This window comes from Schistocerca nitens, chromosome 2 (assembly GCF_023898315.1).
Source record: "Schistocerca nitens isolate TAMUIC-IGC-003100 chromosome 2, iqSchNite1.1, whole genome shotgun sequence".
NCBI classification, from domain to species: Eukaryota; Metazoa; Arthropoda; class Insecta; order Orthoptera; family Acrididae; genus Schistocerca; species Schistocerca nitens.
In genome coordinates, this window is record NC_064615.1 from 430,273,255 (window position 1) to 430,292,321 (window position 19,067).

The following is a 19,067-nucleotide window of genomic DNA, read 5'->3' on the forward strand; positions in this document are numbered from 1 at the left end:
CAGAATATCTTGTCTGCATTAGGAACATCCAGTGATTAAGTCAAACATAAGTGATCTTTCAAGATTCTACGTGTGCTTTCTCTCTCTCTCTCTCTCTCACTCTCTCTCTCTCTCTCTCTCGCTATGTACATACGTTTATTTTTGTGAGAGAGTAAGCGTCTTACGATGATTAATGAAATGAATCCATTTGCTTTTAGACAGTTCGCATTATACACTTTTCTTCAGCTCTCTAGAAGCGACAAAGTAATCATCTCCGCATTATACGCTTTTCTTCAGCTCACTAGAAGCGACAAAATAATGAAATTTTAGGTGCTACTATTTAATTTTGTAAATATTAGATAACGGTTTAGTTATTCGACTGAAACACATAAGTAGCTTGCATTATTGAAATGAGCAACCTACCGTCACAACTACAATAACCAGTTACTTCATCATGTTCTTAACAAAAGAAGCAATGCTCTACTTTACTATTTGTAGGTTACGTGTAACAAGCTAAAAAATTTTTCTTTAGTGATAACATTTTTGTAAGGGCAGAGATATTGTCTAAGAGAATTAAAATTTCGGTTTACGAAGAAGAACTGATTATTTACTACAGGCACAACTGGCGCTTAATTAAGACGGACAGTACCGCTTCTGGAACCTGTCTCGTGACGCGTACTGCATGGTTACAACTTATATAAAATCTAAAACTTCGATAATTACGATCCACAATACTATAAACTTTCTGTCGTGCCTCGAAAATACAAAATACTTTAACGAACTACGCTGTGGGTTTTCTTACTTTTCTACTGTTCGTAAAGTTTCATCTAGTTACTGATGCCTTCCGGGAATAGAACTCTATTGTTTTCTATCGCTCTGGAACACCATTTAGAAATTTCCTTAGGGTCAGGCAGTACGCGTTCCAAGTAACTATTTATGATAAAGTAAATGAACCAATAGAACAACATTGTTTACAGAAGACGAACTAGTGTTGTCTCTTGTGAGATAGTTACGTGAATAGTACAGCAAGAGGTAACACAATTTTAATACCTTCTGCATTAATTTTTCTTTTAGTGATCACGAACGGAGAAACAAGACTAATTCAAAAATAACTACGACGAGAAAGAAAGCAGCAGCGGCTATCTGTGAATGCCGAGCCTAGTGTGCATCCTTTCGGTAAATTTCTGGTCTTGACTTGTACCGCAAATCAGGTTCTCCATAATTTCACTTTAGTGGTATCTGTAAACTACTCTTTGTAGTTCTATTCTTTTCTCCATCGTTATATGAGTTCACCTTAGTTCACCCTCAACAATTCTTATCTGATGGTGTGGTGGTCGAGGTCTACTCTGTTAACAGCTGTGGATATGTCATGCAGACGCAGTACTGAGTACTATAGCATTAGCTTCTGCACTGTAATATACACACATCACGCTGCAGTGGAGCAGTACAGCTATTTACATTTGGGCAGAGAAGAAAGAAGATCCCCACTGCCCCTACAACTTTATGAAACCATATCTTAGCTTTACGTCCAGCGTTTAAAGTACATTTATGTTCAATCAATTAGACGATCATATTGCCTACTTCCTGTTTCTTTCACAGGTGGTAACTGGAAAGAAATCTTACATTCACAAATGTATCAGTATTTGTGACTTACATAAAGAAATGTTTTGTTTTGTTTACGTTTGTAAGTCCTCTTGTTCAATTATTTTTCAAAAAGATTACTTGTGACAGTTCTAGATTAAACAGGCGCTATGGTTGTCAGGAATAACTGAAATTTATGAATGTGCTGGAACTAAATGAAAACGATTTGTGACGAAAGTATTGTGTTTCACTTCGTTTTGTCAACATAATTTTTCTGAATTTCACCTGCCGTGAAGGCTCAATTATATTTCCTCACAAATTTTTTTTATGGTTCAAATGGCTCTGAGCACTATGGGACTTAACATCAGTCCCCTAGAACTACTTAAACCTAACTAACCTAAGGACATCACACACATCCATTCCCGAGGCAGGATTCGAACCTGCGACCGTAGCGGTCACGCGGTTCCAGACTGAAGCGCCTAGAACCGAACGGCCACACCGGCCGGCAATTTCTTTTTATGTTTAATAACTACTAACATTTATCGTTTACGCTTCTAAGTTTGGGAAGGAGAAACACCGCCTATTTTATACATGTACAACTCACTTTCTGGTGGACTCAGGTAAAGAATCAGCGGCAAATTGTCATCCAGGGTTACCTAGTAGCTCTTCCGGGCCGTTCTCTTGCTTCGTTAGTGCGCTGCGTACAGACCGTAGAAATTAATGATATGTTTTGCAGTCACTTTTTGTGTTCAGCTGACTCACATGCGAAGCAAGTGTACATCGCGGCACCTTTTACTTTTCATCCAATAAAAATGATCGCGGAGAGCTGACAATTTTCTCTTACGATCGCAGATTACTTTTAGGAGAGTACCAAGTGTATCTACAGAGAGAACAAAAGTAAAACGCCAGTCCATCCACTTTTCCATTGAGCGCTGTTAGAGCTTTCGGTCAATGTGGAACACTTGTATATGCACTTCTAATGTAGAAATAGTACGAAGTGTTCAACTTATCGTTAGTTTAAGAATTATAGTATATACTTGAATAGCAAAGGTACGTTGCAGTGTGTGTATATTTACAACAGCAGACCGATACAATGGAGTAGATTACAAGGCAGCTTGTATTTTAAAATTCATTGAAAGTGAAGCATGTCGACATATTCACTACACTTATGATTAAAATTACTGAACATCAGGTTGTGTGAAGCGTCCAGCTGCCTCAACCAGAGCCTCCAGACGTGGTCGTCAAACGTTTTTGCTCAAGACCAAATACTGACATTTTTTTTTGGGGCGGGGGGGGGGGGGGGGAGGTCATCTCAGGCAGAATGACTAACAGTAGTAAGGTGTGTGGTATGTTGGTCGCCGACTCGCAAGTACTAATCGTTAACAGTCGATACCGTTCAGAACCCTCCCTGTCGACACTTCTCTGTTTCGGATCGCTGCCACCCTGAGGGACCCAGAAGATGCGACGCTGTAACTGCATGACGAAGTGTTGTTGTGTCGTCTGTGTGGGAGGACGATTAACTGAGTGACAACATTAATTTTAGCTACATTGAAATGCATTGTGCAGTTTGAGACACGCACGCGGAGAGAATCCATGGTTGCAGATAACTGGGCTGTAAACCAGAGCACTTGATTATCTCGCTATGCTGTTCAGCTACACTGAAAGAATTGCGCTCAAAACACATGCGGCCAACGCTGTAGGGCACGTCAGAAAAACCCAACATATCTGAGAAGGCATTCACAGGAAGATAACAGATTGTTGCGTTTCCAGATTCTTGAGAATGAAAACTCACGCAATAGGATGTGTACCACCTGCCCTGCAAGCAAGTGACAGTGTCGACCCGTCGTAGCCCAACTGCACAGCCACTACTGCGATCTTGTAGCTTGTCATTACAGTGGACGAAACTGAGAATGTATCCGGTTCTGCAGACAATATAACGGTCTTAGAACTTCCTGGTGGATTGAAACACTGCCTCCGACCGGACAACATTACGGAATCTTGCACCTCAGGGGCAACGGCCTCAATGATTGAGCTATCCTGTCACTATTCAAAACCCATCCTTACAGCAATTACTTTCTCCTACTTTCGAAATTTCTCGCAAGGTCTACAGCATGCCTCCCCCGACTTACGCTCCCACAAGTAAGAATACCACAGAGGAATGGTTTAGTAACAGCTTAATTGTTGCTTTCAGAAGAGAAAAGATCTTTTCTGACAGGCACCTTTCTTGAATATGGCCGTTGTCTGCTGCAGTCTTCACGTACAGTGGTTCTGTTATCTGCTGCTACTACTGAGTCACGTAAATGATACGAAACATGTCTTAAATGTATTGCAAAAGCTAATGGTGGTGCTATAATCAAATGTAACAAATTGTCCATGCCCTTAGTTGTTAGATTAAATTACCTGACTGGCTGAAAACCGTAACTGTTTATGTTAACTTATTTTTTAATCTGAACGATATTTCCGCCATTTGACTGGACAACTTCTTTATTTTGTATTACTATTACGACTTCGACCTTAAGCCATTATCAAACACAAACATGTTGAACACCATCAGACATTATTAAGTGAAGTCAAGCTCTACTGAACTGGGTATCCCAGCGTGTAGGTAAGTACAAAATCACCAAAATCACTTAACAGAGCTTAATTCTACGCAACACTTTTGTACTTGATAATGGCTTGATATAAAATACACAGTTGTACAGTAAATTGGTGGAGATAGAATTCAAACATTACTACATAACTGTGGCCCAAAAATCTGAAGAGACTATATTTTTTAAGTTCTGATATGGAATCGCAATAAAAACATCGGGAAGCTGTGAAACTGCATTACATTCATTCAGTACTTCAGTTTTTGTGACCTGGTGTATTTCAGCTCGGTATGCGACGTTATGTGCAAGACCTCGTGCTGCCCACGGGTTCCAAACTCACATCACCCCTGGGAGCGTGCCCCGAACGTTTCTGTCACGGGACGACACGGAGGATTTTCCCGATACTGATTATTCTGCTCCATTGGACCACACTCACATACCGATTTCGCGAATGTTAACGGTGAAAGGCACAATGACACCATCATTCAACTTTCCACTTCGTTTGATATTTTTTTCAGTGAATGCATTTGTCGTAGCACTGACTTTCCCAGAAGTACAAGAGGGGAAGCGGATAGTTTCGCGTGTACCCCTCTCCTTACACTGTAATTCATTCTATGTTGTTGTTAACCATATATAGGGAACTACCTGTGCGATAATTTTTCCTTATTGGCACAAATCATTTTGGTTCCAGTTCGTAAAAATGAGTTGTGTGTAACCCTACATTAAGAGATAAAATGAAAAATGTCTTATGTTTAATGAAAAACAACATTTAGAAAAAGGTGTTTAGCCAGTTGCTTTGAACATAATTATTAATAATTATTAATACCGGTATATTAAATTTAATCATGAATTTTATAAAATTACTATGAACGATATTTGTCAGGGAAGTACCATGAACAAGAACAAATTTTCTTCTAAAAATTCATATGTTTTGATAAAATATTTGTTCGTGCACTAAACACTTATGCCGAACATGATACAGAAGTTGAAATTCCTGGTACTTTCTCTTATGGTTTTCTGTAAATAACTTACTGCAGCCTTCCATAAGCTGCACCTCTATCGATCTGATCATTTATAGGGTGTACAGTGATAAAATTTCCTTTATCATTTCTCTCCGAAGAATCTGTCTTGAGGAAATCGATACGCTATTCAGTTCCTGTGAGAAATACTCTCAATTTAATTTGGAAGGAAATGTCGAATCAACCTTATCGATAATGTCTGGCATTTTATCGATATTACTACTTGAGCCTTTTAATATATTTTTCTGGTGGTTCCATTTCATGATTCAATCCAGAAGGGGTATTGAATCATACTTTGACATACACAATGTACGGAAGATAGAAACATGACAAATTGCATTCTCTTCTTGAAACGATCGATAATTCAAATAAATCGCAGACATAAACTGTTTCAAGCAGTAAATAGTCTTCGACATACACGTTCCATGATGGACAGCCTATGGAACATGGAATAGTGCTTCGCAAGATCGCGCTTCGACAGGAGAATCGCAGTTATTTCTAAAAAAATCAATATAATGCTGGTTCTGTTCCCTGGAAAAAAAGTTGTGGATTCTATACACACTGACGTGATCCAAGTGCTCGTCACTTTTCATTGCTGAATTCCAGTTCAGAATTTATTGACTCCAGACGTAGCGTGTTGAAACTTTTACAGTGTTTGTGTAGTTGAATCTGTGTTTCTATAGCTTATTTTGTCCCAAAAGCCGCTTCTGTGAAAGATTTAATATATCCGACGCCTGCTAGTTATAAGAATGTTCCGTTTGAAGGCGTTGCTGCAGCATACATGCAATGCAGCCCGACTCCGATGCGGGTATATAAGCATTCACATGTACTCAAGAGATTAGTGCGACATTATTTCCTTTTCGACGTAAGTGCGGCAAATGCCAAAAAATGAACTATGGCGACTTTATTACCAAATACGCTCAAATAGGACAAACGGGCTGATATTCTTTCCTTGGCTGCCGAAGGATAAAGAGCGGTAGACGTCCATCAGAGAATGAAGAATGTTTACGGGCCTTCATGATAAAGCACGTCCCATTTCGCTAATGCCGTACGCAGAAGTTATGCCATTTCAAGTGGGAAACAATAGAGCACCCGCCCTGTGGTTCCAGTCTCTCCCCACACAACTATGACGCCTTTGGTCCCTTAAAAAAAGTGCCTCGAAGGGTCGACCCTTCGAGGTCCTTTTTTTAAGGGACCAAAGGAGTAATAGTTGCGTAGGGAGGCAGCAGGCAGCTACATACTTTCTCACGCCTGCGGACACGGTATGTTTCCGAACAGGTATCTTCAACCTGGCGCGTCGGTGGAACGACTGTCTAAAAGTTCTCGTCGGTTTTGCGTGATCTGCATACCGGTTCTGGATTGTACGGCATTCGAATAGCAACTTTTTGATCGCCCCTTATAAATAAATGTCGTCTTTTACGAAGAAGCTTTCGGTCAAAAGATACGCTGCTTTAAGGGTACTTAATTTGATGTTGGCTCGTCTGAAAGTTAACTTTGACGTAGTACTGAAAACCCCGTTTGGCGTGAGTTCCCTAGACATTTTTTGACTTATTTTTCTTTCCCTGCGATTTCAAACACGTTTATGTTAAAAATTGATATTGTAAGTACAGAACCTTACTCGAGAGTTGAATTTCATATTTGCGTCGCTCTTGCCTCTTCATGTCTGGCACTGCTCGCCCAGTTCTCTTTGCCAAATCACTGGTCATTGACTGAATGCATCAAGATTTACTCATCTGTCTTCCACTGACTGACCAAATATTATCCAATAGTGATGATATTTCAAACACTGATAGGAGCCCTCTGCTCGAGGTTCTGAGAAAAAATCTCTTTCTTTTTGTTTGTGAACCTTCAACGATCTTCCAGCATACCTTTGCAGTTATTTCTGTTGTTGAAACAAAGCTTCTCTTTTTCATATGTAGTTACTCAGTTCCGGAGTGGGAATTCGGGATTTTTCCCACTTCACGCAATTTATTATGCACAGTTAATTCACATTTTACTTAACTGCAAATAGAAACCATTTACCTTTGATATATGGAAGTATTGTTAGAGTTAGTCATGGTAATAATGTGCGAGTAAATAGAACATATCCTATAAATGAAGTGAGGATAAAGGCATTGCACTTAATAAGACTGCTACCGTCTCTCCGAAGTGACACGTAAGCATCACGTTCTGTGTACCGTCGTGAAAAGTACCGCCTTTGTTCGCTGTGCCTACTCTCTGCCAGTCTTAGCTTAGTTGCATCACTGACCCATCACTTCATCTGACCTTTGTGATACGTCAGGTGCTTAATGAATTTATCGTGAAGAAGAAGTATTTTAGCAGTTAGCAGTCATTTCCTGGAATTTACAAATTTGAAGGCCCAGGCACAATTTTACCACACCCAGTCTACCTCATATTTCACACGTTCATTTTTGCATGGAATGGAAGAAACTGGAGAGGAGCCCAAGAATTTTTTTAAAGTGCCATAGAGCAGCAGGTGATGTGCTGCACCTACACACATTAATATACTCCAAACTGTCAAAAGTAAGGCACTGCTAATGACTTTATGGTTTTATAGAAGCTCAATAATCCACAATGGCCTTAAACTTAAAATACGTTCAAAAGAGACCCAATCGACATCCGAACATTTTACGGCAAACTAGTTTACTTGTATAACATACTATCAATATGTGACATCCACCAGTAACGCAAGCATGAACGTCCAAAGATGGTACTGTTACATCCGTAATAAAAAGGTGAGGTTAAAGTACCGCAATATAATTATCTTTTAATCTTTAATGTGTAATTCATTCATAATATTTAAGAAAGTTGTCTAGTAAGTGTAATAGTGCTTTTAAAGTCATGTTTATAACTAAATACGAGCTCCTAAAACTGTAACACTATTGCTTGAGTCTGCGGTTACATATTCATTATTATGCCTTTTTTGTGTTGCATGTAGGATGTAAGCATCCTTCGATTGAAATCCTAGAAGGAGAAATAAAAAATACAGTTCTGCAATTACCCTAGATTAGAACAATTTAGTCCCTTCCTCCTGAGCAACGCAATTAACACTAACTTTAGTATGAATTTCTTCATGTTCGTAGAAAAGTAGTTGCAGCAACCATTACTTGTCCCAATAGGCAATTGCGAATTAGAAAAATCCCAGAAAAAAATATATTAACAACAGGTTAAACATGCAGGTTTAGTTTGATGATGATAAGTCCACGCTAAGAAAATACTTCCATGTTTCAGGAGTCCGAACATCGCTCTCACTTACAACATCCGCTGTTTCCCGACGTGCAGAAGAAGACGACATGTGAACAAGGTTCGTTAGCTTTTAGTTGAAAGTCGCTACAGACACACATATTTGGTGGATGATTATATTTCGGCAACGGTGAAATGCGTTTGTTGTAAATGCCGGATAACAGTAAAATATGTTTTTATGCAAAATGAGAGTGGAGAAATTCGGAGGACTTAATTAGATAGTAACACAAACAATGCAAAGTCTTTCCATGCCTTACATTTGTCATACATTCTCCATGGGCAAAATGTTTCCATTATTAAATGTCACACAACGCCAAAGCAACTATTAAGGAAGTTTCTCTATGGTGATGCAGATAACAACAAACAGCCTTACTTAAAGTTCTTATAATACGGGGTGTATCTTATGTAAGTGTAGATATTTCTACTGATGACTGGGGACAGTATACTGAAAAACGTTACATCAATATTTACGTCAGTTGTAGACCAATAATTATAACTATTACAAGTCATACATTTTTAGGTTTGTTAATACCTTCAAGTATGTGTACCAAGAGCAAGCCGATAATGCTTATTTTCCCCTGTACAACATTTCAAGTGCTGAATTGTGGATGCATGGACGTGGAACGGTTAGTGTATACCTATAGACAAAGACCACTTACCGGTGCAGTTACAGCCATGCAAAAATCATCAGGTCATAAAGTTTGTGACGTATCTGTGGAAAGACTCTTCGATGCAGAGAACAAACAACTAATATACAGTTTGTTGTGCATATTATGGTACCACAGATAAAAGTAACTACATTTACACACCTACAACCTGTGTATAATACCGACCAATTCCGGTACAGAAACTGAATCTAACAGTTCTAGCATGGAAATGTGCTTTTAAAATGAATTCAAAACGAAATTACTATTTACCAATATCCGAACTGTGCACTGATTCGTAAAATGAAAGCTATTGCATTGTAGATTGCCAGCATTAAAAAATATTTAATAACAACCAAAACGAAGAACGCGACTGGCTCTGATATAATTATTTTTGCACTCAATGCACTGCGCTAATGGACCGTCCTCTAGCTCACATTTACGGAACATATGTCGCACATCGAATATTGTCGCATGGCTTGAATTTACTGTAGTCCTCTCATTTAAAAAAAAAAAAAAAAAAAAGATATTTACGGACGGATATCGCTGTCGTCAGTCTATTTAGCGTTATATTTCATGCCCGAACATTAAGACGTTCCAAAAGGAAAACAATACTCTGTCAACGAATCTACTGGGGATCTACAAAAACCACTTGTGTGAAATAAAGCTTTCTTAATTCAAAAAGGATATCTTGCATATAGCGAAATAAGAGATGACTTAGATTTTCGACAAGTGTTTGACAATGTACCTCATTGTCAACAAGTACCCCAAAAAAAAAAGATCACACCCAGTTTCATCACAACATCTATGAGAACAGCATCGTTAACGAACAGTGAAATAGATCTGTTTACTTTATATGACAAATCTCTTATGTACAGGGTGACCGTAAATCAACGGAGCGAGGAAAAGGCAGTCTCTGGACACGGGATATTTGCAGGTTGTGAAGCAAATGAAGGTTGCCGTAGCGAAGGACTGCTTTCAGAAGCAAACTTTCTTCGTGAATGTGTGTCCCTTTTTTGCTGTGGGAAAAGTGGGTGCTACACAACAGCTAGGAAAGGTGCTGGTAAAAAATTCAGCTGACTGAGTAAGCATCCTTTGAAAACTACGCAGGGTGCTAGAACAGTGGTCCTCCTAGAGTGTGACACTTAGAGACTTCGATGGGAGCCATCAGATGTGGCACTTCACTAAAACCTTTAAGTCGCTCAGTACATTGACTGGGAGCGTTATGAGAGTCAGCAAGTCTTACGCAGCAATGACCTCTCCAATAAGGCTCTGTCTCTCCTCTGGCTGCCGCCACGTAAGACGAAGAGCCGACGTCCGAGAATGCTGCGGAAACGCGTCTGTCACCGCTAGCCTCATCCCAGCCACCTGCCACTCACCACTTGTTGAATCACACTCACTTAACAACTACCGCCAACAGAGCACCTGACCAGACTCTCGTTCTCTCAGAATACCAGTAAATAAAGACTCAATCTGACTCTGAGAGATTTTCATAAAAATAATGAGCTTACAAGTGTTTCCTTTATATTTTTGATTAATTAGCAGGTTTTGTGAGTATATGCGTTGTCCTGGAACGAGTCAGTACATAGTTTACAGAACACTGGTGGACAATTACAGAATTTTCCCTGTACTGTGTTATTTATTCGTACAGTTTCTCATATACTTTTCTGTTTCAAAAATTTTTTTACTTGTTAACACATTACACAGCAAAGTTCTGAATCACTGCAAGGTACTCCTGTCCAAAACGGAAGCATGTGCTACGAAGAAACCATTTAATTTAGATCTGAACTGAGTTTCTACTACTCAATGTTTTTCAATTCTACTGGAAGACTATTGGAAATGAATCCTGCTGAACAGTGGATATCTTTTAGTGAAACGGAAACATTCTCGAAGTGAATATCGTTTTTCCATTTAGTGTTCACTGAATGAAAGTTGCAGTTTCTTATGACTAAGTCTATCCTGTCAACTATAATCATATGACTGAATATATGTAAAGGGACGGCAGACTGCATTCTGCAACTCCTGAACAGGGGCCCCACAAATAGTTCGCGAACTGACACCGGAGATCAGTCTGACCGCCCTTTCATGGACTAAAAATATTCTTGGTGAGTTTGCAAAGCTGGTCCGGAATGTAACACCGTACACGACAACAAAGTGAAAGAAAGCAAAGTAGACAAGTCTTTACGTTTCAGTGTCGCAGGTGGTAAAGATTATTCTTGTAATGAAAATGTGTGTGTGAATTTCCAAGGGACCAAACTGCTTAGGTCATCGGTGCCTTGTAATGAAGATAGCAGCAGTACTCAGATTTTGCACAATTTCTTTAACGTCACACGTTCAGGAAAGCTTTCCATGTAACCTCGACTTATCGATCCCCACTGAGTAAAATTTCGCTATTACAGCATGTCCCTGACAGAAATATATGCATTCCGTTTCCTTCCAGTTAAGTGTTAATCAGTTCTCCGAAAGCCACGAGCTTATCAGTTACACTATTTTCCACGTCTTCCTCAATAACATTTGTGTCATCCTGAAAAAGAAAACTGTTTCGAGTCATCTGTCACGATTAGTGGCACTGTACTGATACATGTCAAGAGATGCGGCGGATCCAGAACAGAAACCTGTGGCACCACCCACTGTAGTTTACCCCAGCCACATGCTGGCTGACCTCTTCCTTGTTTCTTACCCCGAATGACAACCCTGTGCTTTCTACTCGCTAGATATGAAGTGCACCATGGTTGAGCTTTATCCCCTAAACATCTAATTTTACAACTTTTTCAAATATGCTGCATGATCCACACCATCAAATTCTTTCGTTGAAGACAATTCCTACTGCTTCGTTCTATCGTTCAGCACTGTTACTACCTTATCATTTAAATCTTGGCGAGGGAAATATATTCATTTACAGCCGATGAGTGAACAATCTGGTCCGAAAATAACATTTGCTCTGTTTACATTCTTTACATTTGTTATCAGTCTCCATTAGTCCACTCGAGCGCAGTTATATTACAATACCTACACAAATGAAAATGGATGTTCCTGTGTCTTTTTGTCCTCTGTGCTTCCCTAAACCAATCATCCGACTGCGTTGAAACTTTGATGAGTTATTCTCCGTACACCTATGCCTCCGCCCCCCGCCCCCCGCCCCCCCCCGCCCCCACGACTCTCCCAAAAAAAAAAAAAAATAAAGAGTAAGATACATAGTTGAGGAAGTATGACGTCATGAACAATGAGATGTTACAGCGTGAAAATAGATTTATGGAGCCACTATTCGAGAATGAGAGAACTTAGCGACTGGCAATAAACTTCACATAATTCCTAATTTCAAATATTCCCCAAAATTTTTTTTCATTGACACCTGCCATAAAATGGCGAAAGGGAAATAGGTAATGGCTTACTACACTTTCGCTGTACATACGGTAAAACGGCTGCATCAGGCTTGACGTTTCAATGTACTACATCGTTACTACTAATTCTGTTCGCAACTTATTGTGCATACAGTATCGGCATATATCACTAAGTGTGCTGGAAAATTTATATCACTGTACCATACATATTTCAGGAGATAGGACGTCACAAACATTGAGACGCGTGAGACTCTGCGTCTTTAGCGTTTTACTACTAGAGCTACTCGCAACACATTTCGCAAACTTATTAAACACTAGCACGGGGTGGTTATAATTAAAGGTAAACTTTCAAAACGCTGTAGAAATAACACCACTGATCAGAATGAGTCACATTGCAACGGAATATTATAGGAGAAGGGGGAAAACGTATGGCAGAAGAAGAAAAATAGTGTGAAAAGTGATCAATAGACGGCGCTATATGTGTCAGAATACGTAAAGGAAAACACCTGTCACGTGCAAGACCCATTAAAGTTGATATTAACACACCAGGTACACGGCTTTTCCTCCTTTCGCGTCTGCGACGTTCGTCATGACTGTCCGAATGCAGGATCGCGCTCTGCTTGTAAAGCTGTATTACAAGAATGACGATGGTGCACACATCGCCCTGCAGAAGTTCCAGACACTGAAGGGCTTGTAAAAAGGCGTTGGTTCGAGGACTGCCGTGGGTCTGAAGAAAATGATTCGGAAATTCGAAAAGACATGTTCTTTTGGTGTGCAACCTGGTTGACGGAGGAAACGAATTGATTCGACGTCAGTGGAAGCAGTTGCCACAGCAATGCAGGAGGAGACGAATGGTGGTGTGAAAAAGTCTAGTGCACGGAGCATTGCCCGAACATTCGACATACGAGTGAGCACCGGTGCGTAAAATCCAACGAAACATCCTTCTTTGTATCCATTCAAAATTAGCCAAGTGAAGAAGTTGCTTCCTGTTGACCTGCCAGCAAGATAGACCTTTACTTTAGAATTTCTTGCTCGGGTGGAAGTGGACAATGATTGGCCGTGGAAGATTTTGTGGACAGACGAAGCCCACTTGCATCTGATAGGATATGTCAACACACAGAATTATCGAATATGGGCAACGGTAAATCCACACACGAAGCAACCAGTACCACTTCATCCTGAAAAGGTCACTGAGTCATGCGGGTTTACAGCATCATTTATCATAAGGCCATATTTTTTCGAAGACACAGGTGCTTCCGGTCCTGTTATCTGTACCATCACTAGTAGGCGCTATGAGTGTCTTTTGCGCAATCACGTCATTCCAGCTCTCCAACAGCGTGGATTTGTGGATGGGATGATTTTTATACAAGATGACGCGCCTCCGCACATTTCAAATCCAGTTAAGCAGCTGCTGCCACGCCATTTCGGAAATGCTCGAATTATCAGCCGTCATTTCCCTACCGTTTGGCCGTCCCGATCACCTGATCGTAATCCGTCTGACTTCTGGCTGTGGGGATATCTGAAGTATGTTGTTTTCAGTGTTCCTATTGCAAACCTAGCTGCACTGAAAGCACGCATTGCGCAACACATTCTGAACTTGAGCCCGGAAGCCTTTCGATCAGTTGTGGAACTTGCTGTTTCTCGATTTCAACTTGTTGCAGAAAACGGTGGAAAGCATATTCAATATGTTTTTCGCCAGTCACACGGAAATTAATAATCCGACTTGATTCTGATTGATGTTTTTAAAGCGGTTTTTGGCCTTAGAACAATTAAAAACGGTTGTGATTGATGGCTTTTATGCAGTTGTGCGCCTCCGGACTTTTGGAAACCGAGTTTTGCCAACCGATGTGATATGACCTTTCCGTGGTGGATGCGTTTATGTAACTAACAGCACCACACCTGTGCATCCATGTACACTAAGTAGTACAGTTTGTTTAACGACAAACGTGCACCTTAGGCATTGTTGTATGATTCATTTTTTTTTTTTTTTTCATTTGGGCAGTTCCAGAAGGACAATGCGACACCCCACACGACCAGAATTGCTTTAGAGTGACTCCAGGAACACTCTTATGAGTTTAAACATTTCCGCTGGTTACCATACCCCCCAACTATGAACATTATCGAGCATATCTGACATGCCTTGCAACGTGCTGTTCAGAATATATCTCCACCCGCACGCACTCTTATGATTTATGGACAGCCCTGCAGGATTCATGGTGTCAGTTCCCCCTAGCACTACCTCAGACATTAGTCGAGTCCATGCCACGTTGTTTTGAGGCACTTTTGCGTGCTCGCGGACGACCTGTACTATATTAGGCAGGCGTACCAGTTTCTTTGGCTCTTCAGTGACTATCATTAGGGAACTACGAAGGCGTGGTGATAAATAATGCCTCCAGTTTTTAATGTGAAAACTCTTACAGCTTTTTATATAAAACCGACTTTATTAAACAATTTCTTCTCTGTTTCACTCGTAGCTTCCGTGTGACCAGGACAAATAAATTTTCCCACATGTTCCATTATCAACTGTTCCTATCGACATTAGGTCTATACATCACTTTATTCAATGTCTGTGTAATAGTACTCTGAGATTTTATCTTATACTTACTTGGAGATCGGATGACCTCCCTTAACCATCTTCGAGCGTAATTTTTTTGTGAACTATGTTGTTAAGACAGATTATTTTGTGTTGGCAGAACCGTGTTACTAGTGGGGGCCGAAATGCACGCGTTTTAGCTCACGCAGGCTGGCGTGACGAGGGAAGGACTATACTGACGTGAGGTCGGGAACATGACAAGGAATTAGAATTCAGAAAGAGGACGTAATTACTTTGATACTTAACTTTAATCCATTAATGATGGACGTCGCTCTTGACGGTACATGATTCACAATATTATTTGTCCAGAATACTTATAGTAACGGAATATGGCGCCTTGCTAGGTCGTAGCAAATGACGTAGCTGAAGGCTATGCTGAACTGTCGTCTCTGCAAATGAGAGCGTATGCACACAGTGAACCATCGCTAGTAAAGTCGGCTGTACAACTGGGACGAGTGCTAGGGAGTCTCTCTAGACCTGCCGTGTGGCGGCACTCGGTCTGCAATCACTGATAGTGGCGACACGCGGGTCCGACGTATACTAACGGACCACGGCCGATTTAAAGGCTACCACCTAGCGAGTGTGGTGTCTGGCGTTGACACCACAGATTATGTATTTAGTTGCTATAGAATTTTCCTTCATTTGTCATTTGCATTCGCCCGCTGTTAAAGTATGATGCTTATAGCGCCATCTCTTCCTACATTTTGTAAGTACTTATTTTCATTCTGCCACACGTTTTCCCCCTTCTCCGATAATATTCCGTTGCAGTTTGACGTCATTTTGACCAGTGGTGTTATTTCTACAGCGGTTTGAAAGTTTACCTTTAATTAAAATCACCCTATATTTAAAACCCCGGGCGTATTATAATGCTAAATTATGTCAAAATTTCAAATCAATCCGTGGCGTTACGATGAACTCCGGTACGAATGGTAAGTAATAAATCAAAGATCCACCACAAACTGCTGCTGAAGTGGCGGCAGTGTGAGCGGTGTCCTCGCGCACTTGGCCCCCTGTGTTCCCACCTGTGCTGCATGCAGCGTGACGTGTGCGCAGTGGCGGCCCGCCGCCTGCTGCCGGGCTACCAGCTGGTCGCGGGTGTCGGCCTGTACCGCGTCTACCGCACGCAGCGAGGCTTCATCGACGCGGAGAACCGGTGCCTGCGCGACGGCGCCCACCTCGCCGTGCCGGAGACGCCGGCCGAGGCCAGGGCCATCGCAGACCTGCTGGCCGCGCACCGCCTGCACCACGCCTGGGTCGGCATCCGGCGGCACGCGCCCTTCATGTCCAAGTTCACCACCCTGCTGGGTAAGTCGCGCTGCCGTCTTAAGACTGGCTCATGTATAAGTTACACACGGTCAGTTTCAGAGTCCAAACTAAAATTTCTAGTACCACTTTACTGTCTTACATTTTTAATATTACTGTTACATTTTTAATATTCTCGAATACTTTGATTTGCTAGAAGTACACTACTGGCCACTAACTGCTACAACACGAAGATGACGTGCTACAGACGCGAAATTTAACCGACAGGAAAAAGATGCTGTGATATGCAAATGATTACCTATCCACATATTTCACACATTGTTGGCGCCGGTGGCGACACCTACAACTTGCTGACATGACGAAAGTTTCCAACCGATTTCTCATACACAAACAGCAGTTGACCGGCGTTGCCTGGTGAAACGTTGTTGTGATCCTTCGTGTAAGGAGGAGAAATGCGTACCATAACGTATGCGACTTCGATAAAGGTCGGATTGTAGCCTATCGCGATTGCGGTTTACTGTAACGCGACATTGCTGCTCGCGTTTGTCGAGATCCAATGACTGTTAGCAGAACTGGTGGGTTCAGGAGGGTAATACGGAACGCTGTGCTGGATCCCAACGGCCTCGTATCACTAGCAGTCGAGATGACAGGCCTCTTATCCGGATGGCTGTAACGGATCGTGCAGCCACATCTCGATCTCTGAGTCAACGGATGCGGACATTTGCAAGACAACAACCAACTGCACGAACAGTTCGACGTCGTTTGCAGCAGCATGGGCTATCAGCTCGGAGACCATGGCTGCGGTTACCCTTGACGCTGAATCACTGACAGGAGCGCCTGCGATGGTGTACTCCACGACGAACCTGGGTGCACGAATGGCAAAACGTCATTTTTTCCGATGAATCCACGTCCTGTTTACAGCATCATGATGGTGGCATCCGTGTTTTGCGACATTGCGGTGAACGCACACTGGAAGCGTGTATCCGTCATCGCTACACTGGCGTAAAACCCGGCCTGATGGTATGGGGTGCCATTGGTTACACGTCTCGGTCACCTCTTGTTCGCATTGACGGCACTTTGAACAGTGGACGTTACATATCAGATGTGTTAGCACCCGTGGCTCTACCCTTCATTCGATCCCAGCGAAACCCTACATTTCAGCAGGATAATGCACGACCGCATGTTGCAGGTCCTTTACGGGCCTTTCTAGATACAGAAAATGTTCGACTGTTGCCCTGGCCAGCACATTCTCCAGATCTCTCACCAATTGAAAACGTCTGGTCAATGGTGGCCGAGCAACTGGCTCGTCACAATACGCCAGTCACTACTCTTGATGATCGGTGGCATCGTGTTCAAGCTGCATGGGCAGCTGTACCTGTACTCGCCATCCAAGCTCTGTTTGACTCAATGCCCAGGCGTATCAAGGCCATTATTACGGCTAGAGATGGTTCTTGTGGGCACTGGATTCTCAGGATCTACGCACCCAAATTGCGTGAAAATGTAATCATATGTCAGTTCTAGTACAATATATTTGTCCAATGAATACCCGTTTATCATCATCATTTCTTCTTGGTATAGCAATTTTAATGGCCAGTAGTGTATTTCATTTTCCTCAACACGCTGACCACATATGCATAATAAATTTCGAATAGGTGGATTACCAAAGATCACCCACATTGGACTTGAATTCTTTGTTGAGAACACGATTTCGTTCTGTTAAAACATGTTTTTTCCAATAATACGCTTGTATAGTTAACTAACATTTCTATACTGTCAATCAAATACTTTTTTGATGTGATACTTCATTATTTTGAACACTTGAGCAGTTATATGTCCCAACTTCCCTCCACAACTGCGAGGCATTTGAGACAGGCATATTTCTTAATTGGGGTATGGATTCCTAATACACCACACACCTGAGTCGGCAGTGTTTGGCCTATCCATTTATTTTCGGGAGAGATTAACGGCATCCACAGTGGTTTGAGATGACCGTGCCTTTTTCCATAAATACCACTGAAGGAAAAAAAACAATAAGCCATACTTTCTGAAAAATGGTATTTTTTCCGTAGCTAGTTTCCTTTCCTCGTAACAAAAAATAGTGAGAAATTTGTACAACATATCCTCGCTACAGTCTGACCTTCGGCTCAGGCCAGAAACTCGTTGTGGCGAAAAAAAGAAATCATCAAGAACTGTGGCGTAGCGCAGTTTCTTTCATTCAGTGGTATTTACAAGTAATGTAATGAATCGCAGTTCTAATATGTTTATACGTACCCTTTCGGATCTGTTTGGTTTCGAACGCCCGCATGAAACTGTTCCTGGAGCCCAGGTAGGGAATGAAGAAAGATTATAGCTTCAGGTTCAATCGATAAGGAGATCATTAGACCTGAAGGCAAGTATAGAACACTCTAAACAGAAAATCTCTGGCTTTCGTACTGATCGCGAGAGGGGTGGGGATAGTGGAAACTGGGGGAAGAAGCTGGGATTTAAGTAATATTCTGGATCTGACACTAACGATTTCTTCAATTATTGTACTAACTCACTTAGTTGTGAAATCTCATGTCACTAATCGTGATTTGTGTTAAGTTAATACAGCAATAAATTTGTGAAAGGATTTGCTTTGTAGAAGAATCGCAATTAGTATTCGATACCAAAAAGAGTGTTTTCTCAAACTTTAAAAGAAAACTCCCGAAGACCTGGGTTACCCACATGCAGAAGGAGATCTGCGAGCCGTGCTAAGAGCTCATAAATATGGCGGATAATGGGAAATTTTTCAACATCCAAGGTGTCAAACGATGAGAAATTTACAAAAATGGGGG

General features: G+C 41.4%; 1 protein-coding gene across 1 annotated transcript in view; it reads left to right on the forward strand.

The window, feature by feature from the left end:
* The window catches only part of LOC126235068 (uncharacterized), a 42,040-nt gene that overhangs the window by 8,417 nt on the left and 14,556 nt on the right, over positions 1-19,067 (forward strand). Inside the window, exon 2 of the mRNA XM_049943802.1 lies at positions 16,026-16,293. Within this exon, the coding sequence (XP_049799759.1) occupies positions 16,026-16,293 (268 nt within the window). The remainder of the gene's footprint in view (positions 1-16,025; positions 16,294-19,067) is intronic.